At 40.7% G+C, this 26,786-nt stretch overlaps 1 protein-coding gene across 3 annotated transcripts in view; it reads right to left on the reverse strand.

Moving 5' to 3' along the window:
- Nucleotides 1-26,786, reverse strand: part of ZNF423 (zinc finger protein 423) — a 417,541-nt gene that overhangs the window by 328,646 nt on the left and 62,109 nt on the right. For all 3 annotated transcript variants that reach the window (XM_072632160.1, XM_072632164.1, XM_072632159.1), the window contains exon 2: nucleotides 6,034-6,093. In XM_072632160.1, coding sequence (XP_072488261.1) covers nucleotides 6,034-6,093 — 60 coding nt within the window. The remainder of the gene's footprint in view (nucleotides 1-6,033; nucleotides 6,094-26,786) is intronic.

Genomic DNA, 26,786 nt, shown 5'->3' on the forward strand with positions numbered 1-26,786 from the left:
AGCTCTCCTCACTCAACCTACCCCTACATTGAGCCCTAATTCTGACTAGGGTAAAGGATCCCACATGGAACACCAACGTCCAGACCTTGAAGACAACAGATGTCATTTTTAGATCTTCAACTTCTCCTGCAAAAAGATGGCAACAGCAGTGCAAGTCAAAACTGAACTCAGCATCAGGGGCTGAGACGCCCAAGCCTCCTGGAGGAAGTCCTAAAAATGAGGCATCACTGAATAGAGAAGTTGAGTACAAAAGAGATTCAACTTCCATTGGAGCCTGGGGCTTCTGAGACATCATAAACAACTGATTACTATTGACTGTTTCTCTCAAACCACAAACCAGTCTGTCACTGCCCCATAAATAAGTTCAGATAAGGAGGCTGTCAGTCAGCAATTAGCATGTGTCAACAAATGAACAAGTTGTTTCATGGGAAGGAAAGGATTTGTCAAAACCCTGGCATGAGCCTTGAGCCCTATACTTCACCTTGTGCTCCCTGCCTCACAGAGAACCAAATTGGGCAGACCAAAGCCTGTGCTTTCCAAGGGGAAAAGAGAGGGGCAGGAGCTCTGGACCAAAACACAAAGAAACCAGTTCAGTTTGGAGTCTCTTTTGATCTCCTGTCTTTGTTCCAGTTCAAGACTCTTAGATAATGCTCAGGTCCATTTGCTAGATCAAACTGGCTCACTAGGGGCTCTTTGAGAAACACAGAACTACAAATGGATCCACCTCTTTCTAGATCTGTTGTTCTTCATCATCATCGTCGTCATCTTGAATCCTAACACTCAACTACAAAAGCAGGGGTTCTTTTTGCCTACATATAAAATGATCTATAGAACATTAAATATAAAAGAATAAAAGCAAGGACAGTCACCTGTCTGAGGACCATTTCTATTTAAACTCCATGGAAAAATAAGATAAGGAGATGATGATGATGATGGTGCTGATGTTGGTGGTGGTGATGAAGAAGAAGACATAGGCACTACCACAAGCAACAGCAATAACAATAATGAAACAGTAGAAACTTCAACTCAGCACTGCAGGCTGAAAACTTTGCACCTACAGAATGCCTAACAAGACTTGACCTGGTAACTTGGCTTCTACCTCAAAAGCTTGCTAAGTTTCATAGACCCAATGAAAAAATCCCCATCCTGTTAATTTATGGTTATTATTGTTCAGTCATGTCCAACTCTTCGTGACCCCATTTGGGGTTTTCTTGGTAGAGATACTAGAGTAATCTGCCACTTCCTTCTCCAGCTCAATCTGCAGAGGAGGAAATTGAGGCAAACAGTTTTAAGTGACTTACCCAGGGTCACACAGTTAGTAAGTGTCTGAGACTAGATTTGAATTCAGGAAGATGAGCAACAGTAATGGTAACAGTAATAACCTGAGTTTGCATCCCAAAGCTTTCATTCAATTACAAAAATTCAGGAAGATGAGCCTTCCTGAATCCAGGTCCAGGGCTATCCACTGTGCCACCCAGCTGTGCCACATTCAGACTTCAAAACATCCTTGAGAGGCCAATAAATGAGGGAGGAAATTAGATCACTATTCACAGACAAAATTGCTGTTGCCCATAATCACTCAGATATGTAATCCTAGACCATAAAAACGTACGACTACGTTTTAATCGATGTTGCCGCTAACAAATACTGATCATCTCCAAGCTGGATTAAACAAAACCTTTCAAAAAGGGGAGACCCAGCAGAAGAAATCAAAATCATGTGAAAGCAATGAAAGGAACTTTTCATCCTTTCCTCTCCTGAGGTTGTCCCAAAGATGCTTTTACTGAGCCTACAGAAGATGAGATCACATCCCAGTATTTTTATTCAATTGTAAAAACATTACACATAAAAGAGTAATAGCAGGATAGCAATTTGTCTACAGACTATTTCTATCTGAAGGCCATCACAAAAGATGAGAAAGGTACTGGCAACAGTAATAACCTGAGTTTGCATCCCAAAGCTTTCATTCAATTACAAAAATCAATCACGTTAGCCACTTGCACAATAGCCTGTGAACACTGAACACAAAAAGAACAGTCATGGGATAGCATCTTCTCCCAGGGCTGTTTCTATCAGAATCCCATCCAATATAAAGATGAGAATGAGAAGAAAGAATAATGTTAATGATGCCAGGGGTGGAAGCAGTGAAAGCAGAAGTTGTGACAGCAATGTTTGGGCTCATTTCATGGATTAGCCAAATGATGCTGTTCATGGAAGCTTCACTTCACCATTTGCTTTAAGAGCATGCTCTGAAATGACAGCAGAAGCCTGCATTCGAAGTGAACAGAGAGAAGAAAGGAGAAACAGAGAAAGGAGCAGCTGAACTGTATGCAGGGAAGGCAGAGGAAGGAAAGAGTTGTGGGGCAAGGAGGAGCCAGAGGGAGGGAGAAGGACCATACCAGAAGTGCAGAATATTAAGCCTGGCCATGACCCCTCGGAGAAAGTAACTTTCCTGTTCAATGAAAAAAGATTTCTCACTCCATCTTTTTTGTTTCTGTGCCCAACCCAGGAGTCAGGGCAAGAAATTATTATTGTGAGTAGACTCTGATCTTCCTTCTTTTCTTCCTTCCTGCTTTCCGACCTCCCTCCCTTCCCTCACTTCATTCCCTTCCTCCTCTCCTCCCTTCTTCTCCCTTCCCCCTCTCCCCAGTCCTTCTCTCTGTTCTGCAACGTTATGCTTACAAACTACTGTTCTAGGATTGAGCAGTGGTCAGGCTCCTAGAGGGGGAGGCCAGAGTTTCCTCTCTGGTAGAGGTGGCCAGAGGGGGCCAGGAATGAGCTCCAGAACACGTTGTGTTTTATTTTTCTTTATTGAAGTTCTACATCATACGACCCGAGCTAATGCAAACAGGGGCATCATAAAGAACAAAATGAAAGCTTGGTGCACTGGGACCATGGTTGCAGAGGTAAACCTCACACCAATGAGTAACTCCAGCATACAGACCACTATATATTACAAGCCTTTCTACAGTCCCGCCATTACTCTCCAGGCAGCCCACCTCCGTGCTCAGTTTTTGGCTCAGCACACTGCACCACACCCTACACCAATAAACAAGGGCCAAAGAAACCAATGGCTGCCCTCATACTCACTCCATGTCTACATGGGAGATGCATTCTCCCAAGTGGCTTCTTCCCACTCAAGATATCACTCCAAATGTGGGCAAGATTTCTCCCCCAAGCATAAGATGGTTGGGGTTTGGGGAATCCAAAATTCTAAAACTAGTCTGATTCAAACGGAAATATCCACCACCACTTCTACCCTCACCACTCACCACTGTTTGTAGATCTACAGTTTTACTCCACATCTGACCCTGGTTTTTTGTTACCCCATCTTACCACAGTTGTATGACAAACTGATCCATCCTGGGTCACCTTTTGCCACGTTCAGCTCCTAGTTTCTTCTGCTAAGCCTTGCTGCTGGGCCATTTATTTCATATGAAGACACTCCCCTCACCCATGCTGTCCCCTGGTCTCCTCAGTCCAACATATTGAACAGGATATTTTATCATCATCATCCATCCAGCTAGGAAGCTGGTGCTACTTCAGATTTGCAAGGCTTGCTGCAATCAAGGAACTCAGGGTTATTAATTAATTAATAGAAAGTATGCCACCAGATCTTCACAGCTCAAACTACAGCATGTTCTAAGAGCTGAATCCTGCTTCTGTAAGCACATGCAACTATCAAAACCCCAAGTAAGAGAAGTTTTCCACTCTCTGGAGCATCACACAAAACCATACCCTAGGCTGTTTGGCTGTACTAGGACTAGTAAAACCAATAAATGAAGCTATCCTTACCCTCATTTAATTTCCCAAATCACTATCATCATATTTAAAACCCAACCAACTCAGGCAAGATGGAGGATCAAAAGGACTGCAAAGAAAAGAACCTTTTTCAATACAGTCACCAACATCTCCTCAAGGGCATAAGATTCTTTACTCCAATTCAGGAACATACTTTTTGTATAATTGGAGATTCCTGATATTGGTACTGTCCCTACCCTTTTTCCAAGGACTAAGTTCAAACCATCAACAAGAGTTCTAGTTATTTTTCATGCAATGTGAGCTCTCGACACAAAGACCCTCATCAGAATTTCCCACTCCTATCCCAACATTCAAAACCATGCCCTCCACTTTGAATCTCTAATCTTAACATTGTGTCAATAAGGACCTTTCCATCCACTTGAAATGGAAGAATAAGAAAAATAAAGAGTTCTCAGAAACTCAATAGGGTCAACATGGTTCCTGCTACCATAGGACTGAACCAATCCCCCCTGAATGACTTAAAAGGCTACTTCTGTCTAAGACTCATAGCTTTAGAGACAGAAGAGAAGGACTTCTGAGACCACCTACTCCAATCTCATTTTATAAATGAAGAAATTAAGGCCTAGAGAGGGTAAAGGACTTGCCTGATATCAGAAAGTAAAGACAGGAATCAAGCCCACATCTTCTGACCCCAAATCTGTAACTCCACACCATCAATTTACCTCTGGAAAAACATCACGCATGTTTCATCAGGCAACATGTGGATTAGAGAGGACAAGCATCTTGTGAGCAGGTCTCAAGCTACTCCAGAACCTGCCAAATAACTGCACCAAGAAAATACATCTCATAGGCAGCAGGATGAGAAATCAGACAATAAGGAGCTTCCTCCATTCAAGTGAATCCAGTTGGAGGATCCAGCTGACTCCCTCCAAATGTTGTGTGAAGCTTTCAATACTTATCCAACAGATTCTTTATCATTCTAGATCCCTGTTGGCAAGTTGGAAGCCTAAAATCCTAGAAGGGTAGAGCAGAACCAGATCTCAGGGATCATCTCAGGCCGATCACATCATCACACAAAGGAGGAAACGGTAGCCCAGAAAGGCAAAGGAACTTTCCCAGGGTCATAAGTAGTAAGTGACCAAACCGGAAATAGGACTTGGGCTTCCTGAATCCCAAGTACATACAAATGTATATGCATATATATGTATACATTCATATGAATGCACATACATGCTAGATATGTAATAAGTATGTATATGTTTACACTAGAAATAAAGATGTTTGATAGATTCACCCATGCCTGCATGCATAAATGGTAGACGGATTGATAAAAGATAGCTAGATGTTAGATAGATCCATATACATATGCATACATGCAGACACACACATACAAAGATGATAGATAGAGATGGACAGATAGAGACAGATAGATGGATAGAGATAGATGGGTGAATGGAGGGATAGATAGACACAGATAGATAGATAGATAGATAGATAGATAGATAGATAGATAGATAGATAGATAGATAGACAGATCTCCTACATTTGCTTATGTAGTAGAATACAGTCTTCTTGAGGGAAAGGGCTATCTCATTTTTATCTTTATACGTTCAGTGCCTAGCACATTACCCGGTACATAATGCGTGCTTAATAAATGTTTGTTTGACTGATTAACAGATCATGCTACTTCTCTCTCTGTCTCTGTCTCTGTCTCTGTCTCTCTGTCTCTGTCTCTGTCTCTGTCTCTCTCTCTCACACACACACACACACACACACACACAGCAGAAGCAATCTGGTGAGTGTCTATGAGCTTCTCCCTGATACCTCACCCCAAGGATACAAGCTTGAATCCACCCAGCCTGACAGTATGGTGCAGTTCCTTGTGGAAAGGGAAATATATGTATTCTGATTTAGATTGGAGTTTAAAATTCCTATTAAAGTAGCTTTTATGTAATTAGATTGGAATGAATGTGCAATGATGCCCGATGCAGGCAACTTCAAAGCAGTCTCACTGAAGAAATCACTACCCATTTCAGTGTGCCCACAAGAAGAAAAAATGGCTCTCTGGAGGATAAGAGTATATTAGTCTCTGTATGTAATAGATTTTATTGACCATATGGAACTGATATAAAAATTGTGTTGCAGTGGGTAGTCCTGGGTTGGAGAAAGGAATGTGACACATGGAATACATTTTCTATAACCAGCTTGGTGGCTTTATGTTAACCTGGCTAGCCAATGGGTACCCACCACACCAGCCCCCAAATTAGTTACCTGATGGAGTCACTGAGGAGTCCCAGGTGAGTGTGAAGTCGGAGGATTCCCCCTCTTCAACTGAAAGAGAAGAGAAAGAGCACTTGTGAATTCTGAATACATACAGGTAAACAGAGAGAGGGGATGAGGTAAGGAAGACCCTGCCAGGAAAAGAATAAAGTCATGGAGTATTTATATACAATTGAACTAGAAAGGGTGAAAATCAGCAAACAAAAATTTAAGGACATGCTATGTGCCAAGCATTCGGACTACTAGAAGCTGGAGATACCAAAACAAACAAACAAAATATCTAAAGAATCCTTGCTCTCTAGGAGTTTATGTTCTACTAGCCAGTCAATATGTACATATATGCATATATGCAAAATTAATAAAGGTTAAGAGATATATATTTCTACCTAGTGTAAGTACATATACTAGAGATATAGTATATAGCATTATATATAGTATAATATATGTATTATATATATAGTATAATGCTACATACTATATCTCTAGTATATGTGCTATATACTATTATACTATATAGAGATATATATCTACACTAGATAGATAGTACAGAAAGCATAGATATGGTATGCTCCCTTGCCTTCTGGAGCTAGTAAACTAATTATGAAAACAAATAAAGATAAAACAGTAGACCTAAGCTGATTTCTGGGACTGGTATCTTGGAAGATATCACAGTATGAAGTACAGGTAGAACAGAAAATGATGACTTGGCTGCCATGATTCAGAGACCAATCATTTCCATTCCAATAGCTCTACAAAGCTAGAATATTACTGACACCACCACCTCAACCTGACCCAGTTCAACCCACTGGCAAACCGCATGGCTAAAACTGAACAGTTTCCCTGGCTTCCTTCAAGATATCTCTAATCCTACCTCCTTTCTAGTTTCCTAAGAGGCAAAGAATTTCCCCATCAGATTACCTTCATCTACTCTATACAGTATCTAGTGACTTACAAGTTGTTTCTCCCCTTCACAATGGAAGCTCCTTGAGGGCAGGGACCATGATTTTTGCCTTTTTTTTTTTTTTTTTTTGGTATGCTTGGCACTTTGATATGTAGTGTCAAAGGTACATAGTAAATCCTTAACAAATGCTGGCTGACTGAATGACTGAATACCTTACAGGTCAGGGATGAGCAACATAAAAGACATAAGGGACAGCCTTAGAAGAAGATGGGCTGCTCCAATACACCCAGAGCATTTTGCTAGGTTTCATGCCACACCAGGCACCCAGCATCTAAGATGAAGCTGACTGGAAGCCACGGAATATGAGAATATGGGAGAAACATTATACAATGTAATAAAGCTCTGGCTCTGGAATTAATCCCAGTTTGGGGTATGTAATAATATTAAAACTGGGTGTATGGACTTTGTAAAATGGAACTTTGTTTAAGCAAAAAATGTGCATACTCTGTATTTTTCAGATTTAAAGACCTTTAAATTTAAACACGTGTGCAGGCTAAAAATATTGTACACCACACCACCCAGGGCCCACTCTCTCCCCACTCAAGGTTAAGTTTAAGGTACAAAATAATATAAGAATCATAATAGAATGCCAGAGTGTGAAGGGATTCTCAGGGTCATTTAGTGCAACCTACTATTCAATGCAGATATCAGCTTGATAGTATAACTAGACAGGCAGTCCCCATGTTTCTTTGTGAATATCTCCAATGATGTGGACTTCACTGTTGGCATAGGGAAAAGAGTGTTGGACATGGAGTCAGGAAGACCTGAGTTCAAATCTAGATACTTACTAGCTGTATAACCTTGGGCAAGTAAATTCAATATCATTTCTTCATCAAAAAATGGAATGATAACAGCATCTGCATCACAGGGTTGTTGTGAGGATTAAATGAGATAATATATGTAAAGTGCTTTGAAATTCTTAAAGTGCTACATAGAGTTATTATTATTCAGAGTTAGCACCTCAGAGATAAAAATCCTTTCCTCCCTCCTACCTCTCCCTCACTCTCATCTCACCCCAGTCCTATCTTTCCACAATCTATAGCCTCCTCATTGTGCCCTCTGACACTGATTCCTTTGTGAACAAACTCCCCCTCCATACTGGATCTCTTTACTTAATACTCTTTCCATCTTCTTATGTTAACAGAAAGTTGGGTCTTTCCATGAGATCCTGCATCCCTGACTGCCCTCCCCAATATTGGTGCTCCTTCTTTCCATGTCTCACTCCACACGTTTGGCTAAGAGAAGAAGGCATACTCCTTTCTCTTCACCACTACTTTCAGAGCATTCATTTGCCACCATCAATCAGTGACTTCTTCTGTGAAGTTCACTCCATCCATCTATATTACCCTGTCCAAGAACTTTGTCTACAGATCTATTGATCTCCAGGTTATTCCCCCCCTTTCTCCAGGAGGAATAGCCTTCCTTTTCACTCCAACTCCTGCCTTTGTCAACTTCCTTGATTTCCATAAGCTACATCTTTATTCCACCTCACCGTTATCCATAATGATGGTTATGCCCTTGATCTGACCAGCTCTCATAACTGTGCTACCTCAATGATCCAGAATTCTGAAATTCTTCTCTCTCATCATAACCTCTCACCTTCAGTCTCTTATTCTGCACCACTCCTCCTAAAACCCATCCTTTGGACTTACCATGAATTCTCTTCTTCTCTGTTTCATATCAATCAAATCAATCATTCTTTCCACTGTACCATGCCATAAAAAAAGAAGCCTTATCTCCAACTTTTGGAATCCTTAGATCCCTTTAAGGCTTACTTCCTATGAAATCTGAAGTTCCCTGTTTCCCAAGCCCATTACCTCTGCTCTAGTCTGACTCGTCCCTTCATTTTGTTTCACGTCTTGAAATCATAGAATGTTAGAACTAAAAGAGACTACTTCTAGTCCAAGGTTGTCAAATTCAAATAGAAATGGGGCCACTAAACCATACGTAAGGATCCCGGGCCACATATTGACTTAGAAAAAATATATGTTAGCATTATCTATCTCCTACTATATCTTTATTTTGTGCAATAGTTCCCAATTGCATTTGACTTTGGTTCATGCTAATGCCCTGAGTGTTTGGCACCCCTGATCTGGTCCAACTCCCTCATTTTACAGAGGAGAAAAGTGAAGGCAGGCAATGGGAATTACACAGCAAGTACACACAACAGTTCTGTCCTTGGATAAGGTCAAGAATCAGAGGATCATAGATTTAAAGTTGGAAGGAACCTCAGAGTTCATCTAACCCACCTCCTTCATTGTACAAATGAGGAAACGGAGGTGCAAAGGAAGGAAGTGACTTGTCCAAGATCAGACAGTTAGAAAGTGGTAGAGCTGGGTGTTGGACCCAGGTCTTCTGACTTTCTTTCTTTCCACTGTACTATGCCATAAAAAAAGAAGCAGAGGAGAGAAAGAGAGAAAGAAAATCTCTGGCTGGTTGGAGAGGTCTACAGAGCATATCATTACAGACTTTCTTGATTCCTCACCCCACATGCAGACACGCCATACATTGGAGATATCACAACTACATCTCTGCACAGCAAGGGAACTGTGGGACAAATAGCCTGGTCATTTGGCCATGAATGCATTTTCATGCAGCTGCTACCATTTGTCCTGTAAATTTCCCACCTGCCCAACACCATCACCATCACCACCACCACACATAACTCCATTCTCTTATTTCCCCTTTCTTTTTTTTAAAGGTATAAATACATCATTCTCTATAGGATCACTGATGAGAAAAAGTAGTAACAACCCCCTCCAAGAGGCATTGTTATATTTGACTACTGTGCAAGTGAACAGGTTTTCTTCCCTCCAGCAAAACCAGAGTCCAAATTGGTCTCTTCAATAATAAGATAACTGGCAGGGGCAATGGGGGGAAAAAGGAAGGCAGATCAGCTCACATTGCTTGAGCCAGGGGCTTGCTGTGGACTCGGAGCACACACGGACAGAGCATGCTAACTGCAGTTCAGAGCCGAGGGGCCCAGCCTTCCCCAGAATGGGATCTATCCTGTCACAAAGAGCTCTGCAGATGAAGTATTTCAATGAGAACCCAGTAAGCCCAGCAGTCTGGCTAAAGGCAGAACTCAGGGAGATCTGCAAGCTGGCATGGGGCTGGCTACTTATGATCGCTTCTCCTACTTTCTGTCCTCTAATTGGTTATCAGGAGGTGGCAATCTACTAAGTGTCCTCTCTTCCCTTCATCCTCCTCTCCCATTCAGGAGATCCTAACCCATAATAATAAAAGGAAGAAGGAAGAAGAGGGGAAGAGAGTAGGGGCAGGAAAAAGAATGGTAACAATGGGTCACATCTACACAGTGCTTGAAGATTTATAAGGCATTTTCCTACAATAGCCCCATTTTATAGATAAAAAATGAAGGCTCACAAGGGGGAAAAGTATCTGCCCATGATCACACAGCAGCATATCCTAATCACAGGATCATAGATATACAGCTGGGAGGGACCTCAGATACCATCTACTTAAACATCCTCCTTTTATAGGAATTGGAGGCCCAGAAATGTTAAAGTGACTGGTCAAGGTCACATAAGGAACAAGTGGGAGAAAGGGGCAGAATTGAAACTCAGGTCCTACAACCCCAAGTTCAATGCTTTTTCCACTACAGATCTCCTAACTTCAAGTCCAGCCCCTTTTCTAACTTTATCCATGATGCTGTTTGCACACAAATGACCAGTGTTTATTTACTCAGTGACATACACAATCACAGAATTTTAGAAATGGTAGGTGCTTTAGAAATCATTGAAGTTTCTTCCCCTCTCTCTGGAGCTCTCCTTTTTTGGGGGTGGGTGGGGTGAAGAAGGAGGTACAGAAGGAGAAATCTGTCCAGTCTTGTCCAGTATCAGGGCCAGGATAAGAACTCAGATCTAATTCACAGATACAAAGGAGTCTCAGCATTCAGTCAACCTACCAAAATCATATGCAATATGTAGATACACCTACTGAAGGAGAAAAGAGATTGAGAAGTGCATGTCTCTAAGGTGAAGATAAACCTGTTCCCTCAAGAATTTTGACAATTCAGTCAAGTAACTGACTTGAATAACTTTCTTGGACTTCTGGAACACACAGACTACAGTTCTCTGTTCCCACACTAAGCTTTAATGTTAGAGCACTTAAAGCCTAATTCTTTTCATCAAAGTACCCAAAACTCCCCTCTTCCCAAATCTGCCATCACCAAACAGTGCTTCCCTCCAACCCTGGACTGCATTTAGGTTAACATGACAAATCACAGGCTTCAAACCCTATACTGCCCATTAAAAGGAATTTCTATCTTTTCCTTCCTATGTATATTTCATTGAAGGGGAAAGTCTTCTGCCAGAACAGTTATTAACATAAACAGTTATTAACATAAGCAGTTATTAATAGTAATTAACAGGCATTGGGGAGAGGGAGAGTGGGAATGGGTATTTTCCACAACACAATGGATAAAATACCGTAAGCTGGCCTGAGTTAAGGACCAGACACTTCCATACTGACCACATCATTTGAGCAATATGGCAAGCCCAAACACAGAAATGATTGTTGCTTCCCAACCATCCATATCAGTGGTGTAATACCACAGAGCTCAGGAAGATGAAAACATAAGCAAGAGAGAGCAGCTTTGGGTGGTAACTGTGTTCTCAGATTGTTTTTTACCAACTCACTTGTTATCTCTTGCTACTATTCTCCCTACTTTTGCAAAGGCTCACTCTTTCCCTCTAAAGGAGATGGGCCACAGGAGAGAAACATCCTTTCCCCGCTAGGATATACAATCCTGTTCTAGAGGTAAGGGTGGGAGCAAGGTGATTACTCTGGAATCCTCCCAGAGGGATCTTTCCAAAGTTTACCAAAGTAGTCCAGGATTGGTGCTTTCATGAGTAAAAGGAAGGTTGGCCCTTCCCCTCAAGCAATACCTTGCTTCTAGACAAAGGAAAAGAAATCCTAGTCAGGTGGTTTACCGAAAGAAGGAATAGGACAGTGAGCAAGGCTATTCAGATAGCAAACATTAGCCTTCTGATGTTTCAGCTTCTTGGTCTTTCTAAGGATACCTGGGATTCAAAACCAGGGCTGGCTGGTGACATTATAGTTGTTGAGTAAGTGTTAGTTGGTTGACTGAAACAGGAGCCTATCACTCTCCTCCCAGGACTCAGCTTTGCTCAGAGAAGGAAACAGGACAATCATAGAAAAGATATTTATATTTAGAGAATGGGGTCTTTATTTCAACCACATGACTGCGTAGAGCCTAAATCAGGCAGCAAGCTGAGAACATTTTGTAACCTCTTTCTAATACTGCAAAGTTTTCACCTCAAGAAACTAGATGTAGTTAGATCCTGGGGCCCTCATTAGAGAAATTAGAAATAGTACAGACTGGGGCTGGGGTGCGAGGAATCTGTACAAGTTTTCTTTTGTTCCCTACTTCACTTACCCCGGAATCTCCAGAGTTTATCCAGATAGATACCAGGACTTGCAGCCTTGCAAGAGCCAATAATATTTTACTTAGACACATCCAACCTTAATTCTGGCCCTTCCAAATGAGAACTGTCATAGATAACACAGAGTAAGGATCACTGGGTGAAAGGTAGGAATACCTCCTTCCTCTCAATTTGGAAGAAGGCTGGCATATAACACTCCCTGCTTTTTAAGAAGAAAAAAAATTTTAATATCAGAAATGCTTGGAAAGGGAAATTTGGGAAGATAATCAGGTAATAAGTTCTAAGACACCCTAAAGTCAAACAAATCAACTGCTGCTTTACTAAATTCTAATAATCCAACTCAGTTAAATATTCAAATACTCCATTCTGATGCAGTCAGTGCTTTAGAATCCCTAGATAGCTCCCTTCAAGGCTCAGCTCAGTTGCTATCCTCCCTCTTCTTTTGGGCTTGATCCTACCCAATACTCACTCTCAAATACTTTGTATTCATTAATCTGTATATATGTCATACCAGCTAGTTAGACTATGAACTCCTGTAATGTAGAGTTGGCTTCATTTTTATCTTTCCTCCCTAGCACCTCACGCAGTGACTTGCACATAGTAGGATGAATAGTATTAATTAATGTTTTTAATGGAGGTCAATTCATATAACTAAAGATTTAGGTCCTGAAGGCACCTTTGAAGTGATCATACTCTCATTTTGCACATGAAGAAACAGAGGTCGGGGAAGTTAAATGGGTAGTAATACTACCCAAGGCAACCTGGGTAGTAAGTGGCAAATGCAGGATTTTAACTCAAGTATTCCTTTCTAAATTCAATATTCTCTCCAAGAACCACAGTTAACTCTTTAATGATAAGTCCATCTTCTTTGGTGGTTAGAAATCTCTTTTGGATTGAATTTATTTTCACAGAGAGCCCAATGCTATGGCCTCCCAACTTCCTTCCATGCAAAAATCTTACCACAAGTCTTGCTGTTCTTGAATCCTAGAAGGACATTCACATAGTTTGAAGATAAAGACAGAGATGGAGTTTAAAGGGAAGAATATGTTATGCAGCCCACCCAGGCAAGGAACTGTGCTAGCACTGGTCATGTCATAAAGCTGTTGACAGAGCTCAGTTGAGATCAGTCAGGACATGGATGGGAGCAAGAGACTGACATCAGGAATGGATGAAACCACCAAGGTAGGGTTCAAGGTGAGCAGGAATAAAGATCAGGCACAGAAATAGGTGTCCTGGGTCAAGAAATACTTTGATTCAGGCAGAGACAATCCAGGGTTAAGAAATACTTTGATTCAGGCAGAGACAATCCAGTACTCTGGATAGCTCCAGAGGTAAAACAATGCTTAGATTGCTCAGATGCATCAGCAATCAGACTAAGTGAAGACTTTTATCTTCAGAACCCCAGGCTTATACATTTGGCTTCACCCATTACCTAGATTATGATGGTTCTTAAAATAAAATACTTCACACATTTTTACCAGGTTTGGTCTCCATGAGAAGAATGAATCATCTTCATTTGACCTCTCTCTCCATCTACTCCCCAACTTAGAATATTCTTGCCAATGAAAAGCCACATCTTCTGGTAGGATATGGGTTCTACAGGACTATCCAGATTGAGATGCAGCGTTCAAAAGGCTGATAGGAAAGTAGGTAGAAGAAAGAAAGCTTCACCTAAATCAACTCAACAAATATTTATTAAGCATCAATTATGTGCCAGATACTGCGCTCAGCAGGTTACAAAGTTAAATCACACAGATCCTACCCAGCCAACATGATTATAACCCAAAGAAGACTAAGACATGGACACAAATAAACAGGATGCATGACAAAATGTGATAGGAGCAAAGATGAGATACAAACTAAGTACAACAAGAAATATGGAGGAAGGAGAGAACACTTTCAACTGATGAGAGAAGCTAAAACTTCATGGCAAAGGTAGCACCAGAGATAGTCCTTGAAGGGAGTGAAGGAATTCTACGTGCAGAGGTGAAGAGGAGGCATGGCTATGGCCTGCTGATATGTACAGAGGTAGGAGACATGACAGCTATCTTCAAGGCCTTGAAGGCCTATCACGTGGAAGAGGGATTAGAATTGTATCATTTGCGCAGAGTGGACATGGCAAAAAGGCATATTTAGACTTCATATAAAAAAGAATTTCAGGTCTTCAGGAAAAGACTGGATGACCATTTATGATGTAAGAAGCAGAGGGATTATTGTTTAGGTTAGATGAGATGGATACTGAAGACCCTTTGAACTTTAAAATTCGGTGCCTATGAGAGTATGAGATGAATAGCTGACTGGAATTTAGAGTTTATGAAAGAGAGGAGTCTGAAATAAGGCTAGAGAGGTTGGTTGGAATCAGATTGTGCTGACCTTAAATACCAGGTTAAGGAATTTGCGTTTCATCCTATCTCAAATACAAGTCAAAGGATCCACTGAAGGATTGTAAGCAGGGATATAGTGAGACCAAAGCATATAGAAGATTATTTTGGCAGGCATAGGAAAGAAAGATTAAAAAAAGGACAAAATGGAAGTGGGGAGACATATAAGTAGGCCATCACAATAGTAGGGCAAAAGGTGATAATGAAGTGAACTAGGGTGGCAGCAATGTGAATAGAGTGGAGAGAATGGATGCAAGAGACATTGTGGATGCAAACTCAACAGGACTTTGCATTGGATCGGATAGGGTCAGGGGTAGCTTTGGCAAGGCAGAGAGGTTAGCCTTGGTAAGAAGGACCTTCTCATCTCCTGAAACTGAAGCAAAAGAAAGGATGGGGAGAAGTTAGAGAGGTTTGGAGTTATGAGGATAGAGAGGAAGTAGTTCACTTCAGATAGACTCAATCTTTTGAATAAAATAGGAAACAGGGTCATCTGTTGAAAAAGAAGGATGTGGAAGTGGAGGCTTGTGGAGAGATTTATAACAGACACTGTGGGGAACGTGATCAGCAGTCAATCATCAATGAATGAAGAGAATGCTATACAATAAAGAGGATCCAGTTGAGTTTAGGTAGTGTAGAGTTTGTTGTGGATACCGGCAGCATAGTTTTGTGGCTTGATAAGGTAAGAGCCCAATGCTTGATGGGCATTTCTAGAGTTGTAATGTAGAAAGTGGGGTGGGGAGAAGTTTGACTCAAGACTGAGGACTAGCAAGGTAAAGTAAAAAGACTTCCTTCTCTTTAGCCTCTGCTTGGCTCAACCTCCAGTGAACCCCACTATCTGGGGGGGGCTGGGTTTCTAAAAGGAAGGAAGGGTTGAAAAAAGAGAAGGAAAGGAGTGGAAATGAATCAAGATTCCAGTCATCTAACAACTAAGATTCTGGAAAATCCAAAGTTTCACTTTTACTAATTTAAGGAAAAAGGAACTAAAAGTTCAAAAAAAGAGATAACTGGAAAAAGTTGTGATATGGTAAAGTACAGAAAACATGTGAGCTAGGGAGGAGGAACAAGCTTCAAAATTAGACAATATTCCTGCTGTCTCAGCCCATAAACATTTTTAATCTGCCCCTCTACCCTGTATCAAATCCCCCAGAAGTAAAATAAATCTATGCCAATAAGGAATAACACTACTGACATCCTAACAGTAAATTGTGCATTGTGAATTTTTTCCCCTAGTAACGGGGATTGCTTGCACTCAGCCACAGACTTTAGACTCATGGTGTCACAGACAAGGTCAGTACATCTATTGATTCATTTTTACTGGCTGTCCCTCATCCCTAGAATGTTCTTCCTCCTCCCCTCTGCCTCTTGGCTCCCCCAGCTAAAACCCTACCTTATCCAATGAGCCTTTTCCAAACCCCTTGATTCAAGTGGCTTCTCTTTGTTTACAATTTATAAACAGTTTGTCTGAACTTTTTGTATGTCATCTCCTCACTAGACTGTGAAGTCCTGGTGGAGAGGTTTGTAACACAAAGTTGCTTTTCTTTGGATTCCTAGTACTCAGGCACATAGCAGGTGCTTACTACGTATTCTGATTTATTCCATGTATACATATGTGGATAAGTGTATGTATCTATGTACGCATGTTTGCGTATACACAGGCATACCTCATTTTATTGAGCTTTGCAGATATTGAAGGTTTGTGACAATCCTGCATTGAGCAAGTCCATTGGTGCCATTTTTTTCAGCAGCATGTGTTTGCATTGTATTTCTGTCACATTTTGGTAATTCTCAAATTATTTCAGATGTTTTCATTTTTATATACTTATTATTATTATGTATTATGTTATGGTGATCTGTAATCCACGATCTTTGATGTTACTAGTATAATTGCTTTCGGCTGCCATACTCCACTCCCATATAAGACAGGAAACTTAATCAATAAATGTTGTGAGTGTTCTGACCATCCCATCGCTCCCCATCTCTCTCCCTGTCCTTGGGCCTCCCTATTCGCTAAGACATAACAATATTAAAACTGGGCCAATTAATGAATGGCTGCTCTAATGGCTTCTAAATGTTCAAGTAAAAGGAAGAGTCAATCGATGTGACAAACATCATTGTTGTCTTATTTTAAGAAATTACCACAACCACCCCAACCTTCAGCAACCACCACCCTTATGAGTCAGCAGCCAACAACATTAAGGCAAGACTCTACTGGCAAAAAGATCACAACTTCAACTCTCTGAAGGGTCAGATGATGGTTAGCTATTTTTTTTAGCAATAAAATATTTTTAATTAAGGTAGGTACATTTTTTTACATAATACTATTGTACATTTAATAGACTACAGTATAATATAAACATAACTTTTATGTGCACTGGGAAACCAAAAAATTCACGAGACTTGCTTTATTGCAATATTCCCTTTATTGCAGGGATCTGGAACCAAACCCATAATACCTCTAAGGTATGCCTGCATATGTATATATGTGTATGCACACATGTATATATGTATATGTGTGTGTGTTTGTATGTATATGCATTATGTATGTATTTATGTACGTATGTACATTACAAGAAAATATTCAATGGTGGGAACTTTTAAGGGAAAATAGCTAGAATAAAAACAAATAGCCTTGATCTTTTTGACCCTTCCCTCTTTCTAGGTTTTATTTTCCTTGGCCTCCTAAAAGGAGTATATGAATATATACAGCAAAGGGGAGGAGGGGATTCCTTTCACCCTTCCTTGGTCCAGCAGCAATGGTGACTTATAGCAGAAGCACATGGCTGTGGGACATGTGCTCACCCAGATTTGCCTGAGGCAGGGGTCCTTAGACTTCCTACTTATTGGCTGCCTCATGTTTCAGCTTCGTTTACTAAGCACCAGTCATAGATTAATGATCCTGAGAACTGAGAACCAGCCCTGGAGATACCTCATAAATACAAGAGCCAGAAACCAGCCTCCCAGTGGGAGGTGACTTCCATAACTGGGTGCTTCTCACAGGATGACTGCCAAAAGAATTGTCCTGCAGCTGGAGAAATCAAGTCATGCCCTGCCTGGCCAAGAGATCTAGAACCTGCCAACTTGCCATGATAACGGCCGTAAATTGCTGCAACAGTGCCAGTTCAAGGTGAATGCAAAGAATCTGTTCAGCAATCCTACAAAGGGCTTTATTTTCTGAGGATAATGAGTGCAATAGGTCGTTTGACTGTTTTATGCTTCCAGCTCTTGAGTATTCAAATCTACCTACTGGGTGACCCTGGGCAAGTCTCTTTACCACTCCATGTCCTCTATACAACTCTCTAAGATTGAAAATTGCAGAATAGTTGCCAAGATATGTGGATAGAGGGGAGTTTCATCACTGGTAGTTTCCTATACCACTGAAATTACAAACCCAGACTAACACACACACACACACACACACACACACACACACACACACACGCACACACACACACACACACTTTACATTTCTTGTTTGTTTCAACATGTAATTTCAATACAGCAATTCCTTCATGAAAAAACACTCTTTACCAACTCAGATCATCAACTTGTAGTCTTAAAGATTTGCTTGAGACACTAAGAAATTAATTGATCTTGCAAGGCCTCATATGCAGGTATATGTTAATAAATGTTTAACAAGCGGCTCTTGGGGTAGGGTGGGGGATGTACACAAGACATACTTTTAAATTTAATCTACATTATTAACATTTTTGCACGACTTTTAAAAGTCTAAACAATTAACAAAACAATAAGTCAATCTCTGATTTGTAGTGTTTGCTGATTTCTAAAGTGTAAATGTTCATGCTGAAAATTTAACAACTGGCTTCCAGAGCTGGCTCCAGCACACGCCTGCCAGTGTGTGTTAGAAGTGAACCTTGAGCCCCTGTCTTCCTGATGCATAGACCAGTTCTTTGTCTTCTATGACAGGGGTTCCTTTCACCAATGAAATCACAAGCATAGACAAAATATAGATGCATAAAAATATATTTAATGTTACAGACAGTGTCACGTGGAGTGCAGTCAAATAAAAACTGACTTTGGAGCCAAGAAGACCACATGTATCCCTGAATATAAATTTTATATTCTCTGTGTTTTTCACTAAAACTATTCACTGTGTAAGGTGTGTATAGAAATATGTGTGCACATACATATTATGAATATATGTGTGACTATATACCTCTATCAGACCCAGGTAATCTTGGGGTAAGAACAGTCCATGTTTCTCCATCCCAGTTTCATCATGTGTAGATAGGGATAATTGTAACTTTGGCAAGAGAAAGGCTATTTAGGATAGAGAAGAAGGAGTCATTCTGGGAGGTCAGGAAAATCTAGGTTCAGGACACACTTCTAACACTGTCTACGTGACCCTGGCGAAGTCACTTAATTTCACAGTATCTGGGGGAACAGGGACAGCTAGGTGGCACAGTGGCTAGAGCACTGGGTCTGGTGTCAGGAAGACCTTGTCTCAGATACTTACTAGCTATGTGACCTTGGAGCAAGTCACTTAATCCTGTTTGCCTTGGTTTCCTCATCTGTAAAATAATCTGGAGAAGGAAACAGCAAGCCACTCCAGTATCTTTGCCAAGAAAACCCCAATGGGGTCATGAAGAGTCAGACATGACTGAATGACTGACCAACAACAACATCCCTGAGAACCCTCTAAGAATATTAAGTCAGAGAGGAGTTACTGATCTACATTGGGGCAGGGAGTTTCTGTGATAGGAGATTCCAGTGCATATGAAATCAGAGGTCTGGACCCCACCACTCAAGAGCACTACATAAGTGTAAGTTCTTCTCATCTCATTATTAGCATCAAGCTCTAACTCATTGAGAAACAACATGAATACAATGTACATGCATTACTCCCTTGTAACTAATGCCTGGATTGTTGACTTAATTAGCTCAAGACCTGGCCCCTATTCCCTGTTGTCCCTCCATTTCCTTGGGTCATGGGTTCCCATCTGTAAAATGGGGAGAGCAGAATGAGCGCGACAAGTCCAAGAGGCAAGGCAAAAGGAAAGACTATTACTCTTACAGGAAGTTAAATCCTTTCCAAAAGTCACTCAGTCAAGTTAAATTAGCTTCAATCTCGCAAAACAAGCAAAAACAAAGGATCAGATTAATTCACGCTCAACATCCACATCCACCACTTGCCCCCTCTGCCCCTACTCAAAACTCAATGTTAATGGATGGAGAGAAAAGAATTGGTTGGCTTCCTTCGGTATTTTTAATCATCTAAATGTGTTATTTCAACTGTCTACACTAATCAAACTTGCTGGATAATTGTCCAACTCTCATTCTGCCCATGTAGGTGGGAAGCCCCACATCCCAACCTGGTGGCCGAGCCAGGAACAGCAAGATGAAGATTCTCAGTTAAATAACCACAAACCTGGGATCCAAGTGTCCATCACAAGAACTACCCTCAAAATCCATCACCTTCCCCTCGACCGTTTAGCCGTCTCCTCCTCACTTTGATGCTCTATGATGCTTCGACGGTCTTTGCTTCCAACACCCCAGCAGCTCAGGAAGGTCTCCCTCCCTGAAAGTCAAACACCTAGATTCCATAACCCAGGGCTATGGCTTTCACTCTAGTCCTCCTCTCCTTCCCCACCCCTCAATATACACATGCTCAAACAACAAATAGCCTACATATAAGATGACTGTAAACCCATTTCTCTTTGGGAAGATTTGGCAAAATTCATAGGATCATAGATTTAGAGCTAGAAGGGACCCCAGAGACCACCTGATCTCCTTATATATAAGGAAATTGAGTGTTAAGGCAGTTAAGTGATTTGTCCAAGACCACACAAGCAGGAAATTTTAAAGGGAGGATTCAAATTCAGGTTCTCTGACTCCAAAATGATTTTTCTTTCCACAGTACCAAATTGACTCCAATCTGGTCCTCTCATAGGACCACACATTTATAGCTGAATAGGATATTGGAGGCCATGGAGTTCAACATTCTCATTTTCCTGCACCTGAAAGACATTTAATGACTTGTTCTTTCCCTCCCCCCAGTCATATAGCTGCTAAGGGGGGATTTCAACCAAGGCTTTCTTGATGCCAGCTCCAGCACTTTCCTCTCCCTTTCTTTCCTTCATATTGATGATATTTTGTAATTTCAAAATGTTTTCAATTATATTACCCTATCTTATCCTCACAATAAATTGGAAAAGGAAAAAAGGAGGAAAAATAAAAACAAATATAATTATTTTAAAAAGAAATAAAAATGACCATGTGATGAAGGTTTTTAGTGATGGCTCCTAAAAGTTTCCCACACAGGAGTGGTAGAATTGTCATCTACTGAAGCGAAGTCATCTGCTGAAGATAGCATACCTATGACCAGGTATTCTGTGTAACACTTGATACTCACTTTAAAAGCACTTTCACAGAATCGTTTGATTCTCCCCCAAACCTTGTGGTAGGCCAAGCAGATGTTGTATCTCCACTTCATAAATGAGACAGCTAAGATATGAAGAAGTGAAGGGATGGGTCCAACATAAGAGAGCTAGTGAGAGGTTGAACTGCGCCTCACAGTATATAACACTTCAAATAGAACACTTTTTGATCATAATGGCACAGTACATAGAGTTGAACTTAGAGTCAAGAAAATCTGAATTAAAATCCAGCCTCAGGCACTTACTAGCTGTGTGACCCTGGCCAAGTCACTTAACTGCTGTCTACTTCAGTTTACTCATCTCTAAAATATGGATAATAATAACACCTACCTCCCAGGGCTGCTGGATTCAGACGATACTTGTAAAGCACTTTGCAAATCCTGAAGTACTATATAAATGCTAGAGATAATTAATTATAACAAGAAATTGAGGCCCAGAAAGGGCCACAATTTCCCCAATCCATAAAATGTGGGGATTGGACTAGATGATCCTTGAAATCCCTTCTATTCTAGCAGTCTAAGAGATGTTTCTGAAAAAACGTTAAGTAACTTGCCCAAGGTCATGCAGTTGGCTAGCAGTCAATAGCAGGGCATGATATTAGTGAAAAGAAGGTTGCACTTGAACAAGAAACCTGAGTCAGAATCCCAGCTCTCGCATTTACAGCCGTGTGACCTTGAGCAATCACTCGACTCCTATGACCTCAGTTTTCTCCTCCATAAAATGGGAATAACGTATCGCCTATATCTCAGCTACTGTGAGAAAAGCATTTCACAAACCTTAAAATGTGATAGAGTTAATATTAGTACTGGTAGAAGCCAGGTATCAGGACTTCTAGCCTAGTGCTCCTAACCAGACAACTCCTTCCTTTCAGTCCCTATCTCTCAAGTGCCTAGGATGGGTGTATATGTATGTATGTATATATGTGTTTGTTTTCTTGTTGTTTTTCAGTGGTTTTAGTCAAGTCTAACTCTTCATGACCCCATTTGGGCTTTTCTTGGCAGAGACACTGGAGTAGTCTGCCATTTTCTTCTCCAGCTCATTTTGCAGATGAGGAACCTGAGGCAAACAGAGTTAAGTGACTTGCTCAGTAAGTGTCTGAAGCCAGATTTGAACTCAGGAAGATGAATCTTCCTGACTTTCAGGGCCAGCACTCTATCCACCACACTACCTAGCTAGCTGCAATGCGCTGCCTGGATTGGGTGTATTGAGGTGGTTGCCTAACCACTCTATTTGGAAAAGTCTGTGAAATGTTTTTCTAGAAAGAAGTCATCTAGACATCCTGGCAGGTTCTCTACAAGTGGGTGAGGAGGAGGCGAGATTTCTCAATTAGATTTGTGCTTGCGTTGGCCAAGTCATCCCATCAGCTGGAACTAAGAAAGAAGGATAAGGGAAGGAAGTGGACGGAATGAAAACACCCAGCAGCTCCCACATACAGCAACTTGACTGTCCAGGGAGGGAAACGAAACCAAAACAAATAAACTCTTATTTGTTTTCAGGTCCAACTTCAATGAAAAAAAAAAAGAATCAGGAACTGAAAAGAGTTGAAGATGACAGAATTAAGGCTGACTGGGACAAATGTTATTGAAACAACTGTTTTTTTAAAGAAATGTCATTTGCAAGTCCATCAGAAGGTAAGCCCAGTACAAGACTCTCACATTCCTCAGGGACCAGATTAAAATGGACAAACCAACTGGGCCAAAATCCCCACTGTGAGGTCAAAGTCTCATTGGGCCTGCTCCCTCCTAACCCTGAAATTATGATATGGAATGATTTTCTCTATATGCATCGTTTTTCATGCTTTAGCCAAAGGAATGTCACTGGTTCTCTCAGTTCTCACTGAAACCACCTTACTTGAGATACTTACCTCATCTCATCTGGATCATTATAACAGCCTTCTAAGAGATCTTCTTGCATTTCATTCCCTCCCCCTCCCCCCCGTTCACCCTTTATACACTACCTATCTTCTCAATTCAATATGCCATGAAGGGCAGTGGAGCATAGCGGAACAGAAAAGCCTAGGTTTGGAGTCAGACATCCTAAGTTCAAACCTTCACTCTTTTACTTACTACCTGTGGAAGCTCAGAAAAATCACTTCCCCCTCTGAACTTCAGTTACTTTATCTGTAAAATGAGGAGGTCAGATGAAATGATCTCTAAGATCTCTTGCCAATCTAAATCCTATGTGCCTAAGATATGGTCCCATCTGAGCCTTAACAAGGCCCTGAGAGGGAAGCAGAGCAGGTACTGCCTCACTTTTTTAAAGATGGGGAAACTGAGACTCAAGAGTATGCAACTGAACTCATCATCTTCCTTTATAAATCTCCGCCTCCTTCAAACATCCCTTTCTTTGCTGGGAGCACCACCACCCACCATGAGATCCAGGTTTGTAACCTGAGAGTCATATTCGACTTCCTTTCCCCTTTCTCCAAAGGAACCCAGTAGACGGTGCTAGAACTCAGGTCTCCAGACTCATCATCAGATTGGTGTGCCTTCTTCTCTAACTACATCATGCTGCGCTTCACATCACCAAACTTTCCCCAGGAAGACTGCAGGATAACAAAAGTACCAAATTCACCGGATTTCAGGAAAGATAAAAAGAGCTAAGTAAAAAGTGCTTTGCAGACCTGAAAGCACTATATAAATGCTATTTATTATTATCATCATTGTTATTATTGGAAAATGAGGCTAGAATGGATTAAAACTATATGAGAAATTTTAATTAGCTACAAGGCAGATTTTTCAGCCGGTGAAACACACTGCTAAGGAAGGCTGTAGAATCTCTTCTTTGGCAGGGCTCAATTTGATCCATTCAGTGAGTTTTGACTACATACCTTTGCCTGGAAACAGAAGGATGGTCAGATTCAATTAGGCTATTATCAAGTATTTATAGAGCATCTACAACTAGATATACCTTGCACATCTACAAGACAAGGAGAAGCAAGTCACTCCTCAAGGAACTTTGCATTTAGCTGATGTTGACATTAAAAAAACAGAAGTAAACAAGACAGAGTAGGGTCAAAGTGCTAGATTGTAGGGTACAGCTGGTAAGTGTCATTCGGGCAATCAAAGAAAGAGGGGTCAGGAAGAGCCAAGTGAAGAAGTTTGTTGTTCAAAACATCAAAAACACTGGACTTGGACCCAGAAGATCTGGGGACCAACTCCACATCAGTCACTAGCTAGTTGTAAGACCTTTCTATCTCTGGGGCTCAATTTCCTTTCTTACAAAAAGAAGGTTCAGGGCAATATGATGTTTAAGGTCCCTTCCAGTTTTAAATCCTGTAGTATACAGTGTAATCAGGAATTACTTCCCAGAAGAAGAGGGGATTTGGCCAGGCTTGGAAAGATAGGTGATCCTATCTCCTAGACAAAGAAATAAGTCAGATTTCTAGAATTCTAAACCTCTTTAAGGATTACAAAACATTTTGCAACATACAGGCTTGTAAAGGAGGTACTATAAGTATTATTATCCCAAATTTATAGATGAGGGAGGTCACACCTTGTTCCATCTAATGCTTACCCTTTATCCTCCTAGCACTCACAGGTAGTCAATACAGTTGTATAAACTGATGTTCATTTTTATACCCAATATATACCAAAACTACAACCTGGATTCTGAGCTAGTTGAAAAAACAGACATTAATGTAAGCTTGGGAAGGGGTTTTTAAGTGGAGTGTTCCAGTTATCTGTTTGAATGGCCCTAAACTGTTTACCATTTTTATAAATGACTTGTATAAAAGTTCTGGAGGGCACGCTATTCTAATTTGCAGATGACATGAAGCTATACAGGAATGCTCCTCCACTTAATGGCAGTCTGTATCCAAAAAAAAAAAAGATCTCAGTGCTCTGAAACACTGGGCCACATCTAGCAAATTGCAATTTAATAGGTCTTACATTTGGATTCACAAAATCAATTTCACAAGTCCAAGAAGGTGGAGACGTGGCGAGGCAACAGTTAATCTGAAAAAGATCTCAGGGATTTAGTGGATTGAAAGATTAATAGGAGTTAAAAGTATGTGATGGCAGCCAAGAAAGCTAGGGCAATCATAGGCTCTTATACCTAAGAGAGGCATAATTCCATAAAGAAAATTCTTTCAAGGCTCATTTTATGTACCACCTTCTATGGAAAGCCTGTCTGGATTCCCTTAATTGTTAGTGTTCTCTCTCTCCTCAACTTAACTTGTGTATACTTATCTCTTTATATGATGCATCTCCCCAGGAGAATAGATAGCTTCTTGAGGTCAGGGATGAGTTGTTTTATTTTCTTTTAATTTTACCTTTACCTCGGTGCCTAGCACAGTGCTTTCTACATAATATATTCCTCTTGGATTGGATTAGATTGGAATGCAGAGGGCTAGCATAAGAAGTCAAATTTCCTGAGGTACTCTATCCCGGCCAGACTAACATCTGGAATATTTGAATTTTGCCCCATGTACCACATATTAGAAAAGGTGTTGTCCCTTCATCCAAAGAAGAGTACCTAAGAAAATAAGGGACCTTAAGACCAGGCCACATGAGGATCAATCAAAAGAACTAAGACCATTTAGCCAGAAGAAAAGACTAGGGAGTAACAGGAGAGTACACAGTAGCTACCTTCACGTATCTGAAGCATCATCACATGCAAGAATAGTTAGACTTTTTTCTACTTAGGATAGAACTAGGAGCCATGGGTAGAAGTTGTAAATGCACAAATTTAGGATTGATATAAGGGAAAATTCTCACACAATCAGAACTATCTAAAGGTGAAATTAGGTACATGGGAAGATAGTGACCTTCCTTTCCCCTGAAGCCTTTAAGCACAGACTGGATAACTGATTTGTCAGGTATGTTAGAGAGAAGGCATTCTTGCCACACTAGCTGCCCTGCTGAGGTCCCTTCTATCTTTGGGATTCAGAGATTCTGTGACTTGTTAAGTAAGATAAAATACAGTATGATTCAGTAGAAGAAATATTGGACTTAAGAGTTAGGAAAGAACTCAGTTCAAATCTCACCTCAGATATTCATTTCCCGTGCGGTAATTAATGAACAAATCGCAACTTTTCTGCCACTCAATTTTCTCATCTCTAAAAATACCACCTGTACAACCCTTCAGGGTGTTGTGAGGATCCAAAGTGACAAATTCAGATGCTAAAGTGTTATGTGAAGGATATCTATTACTATCTTCCAGTGCAATGCCTTATACTAGGGAGGTTGGACAAGATGACATCGAAGGCCTCTTCCAGTTTTAAATTCTATGATCATCAGCTTTTTTCCTTTCATGCGGTCAATAAACCTTTACTGAACAATTCTGGTCTTTAGAAAGCAGCACTAAACTCTGTGAGGGTTACATGAAAACAAGAAACAACTCCAGTCTTCCAGTTGCTTACTATTTTCAATTCCATTCAATGTTTGCTAAGTGTAGAGAACCCTGTGCTGGTAGCTGGAGGAGACAGTCATAGTTTAAGTGACTCAAAATCTTACCAAGAAGATTAAAAAAGAGAAAAATAACAAAGGAGTGTTAAGGAAGCAGAAGGTAAAATAACTATTTCAGAGCATTTTAGTACAATAAGTGTTAGATCTGAAGGCAGACAACCTGGATTTATATC

The sequence above is a fragment of the Notamacropus eugenii genome, chromosome 1, assembly GCF_028372415.1.
Source record: "Notamacropus eugenii isolate mMacEug1 chromosome 1, mMacEug1.pri_v2, whole genome shotgun sequence".
Classification (NCBI taxonomy): Eukaryota; Metazoa; Chordata; class Mammalia; order Diprotodontia; family Macropodidae; genus Notamacropus; species Notamacropus eugenii.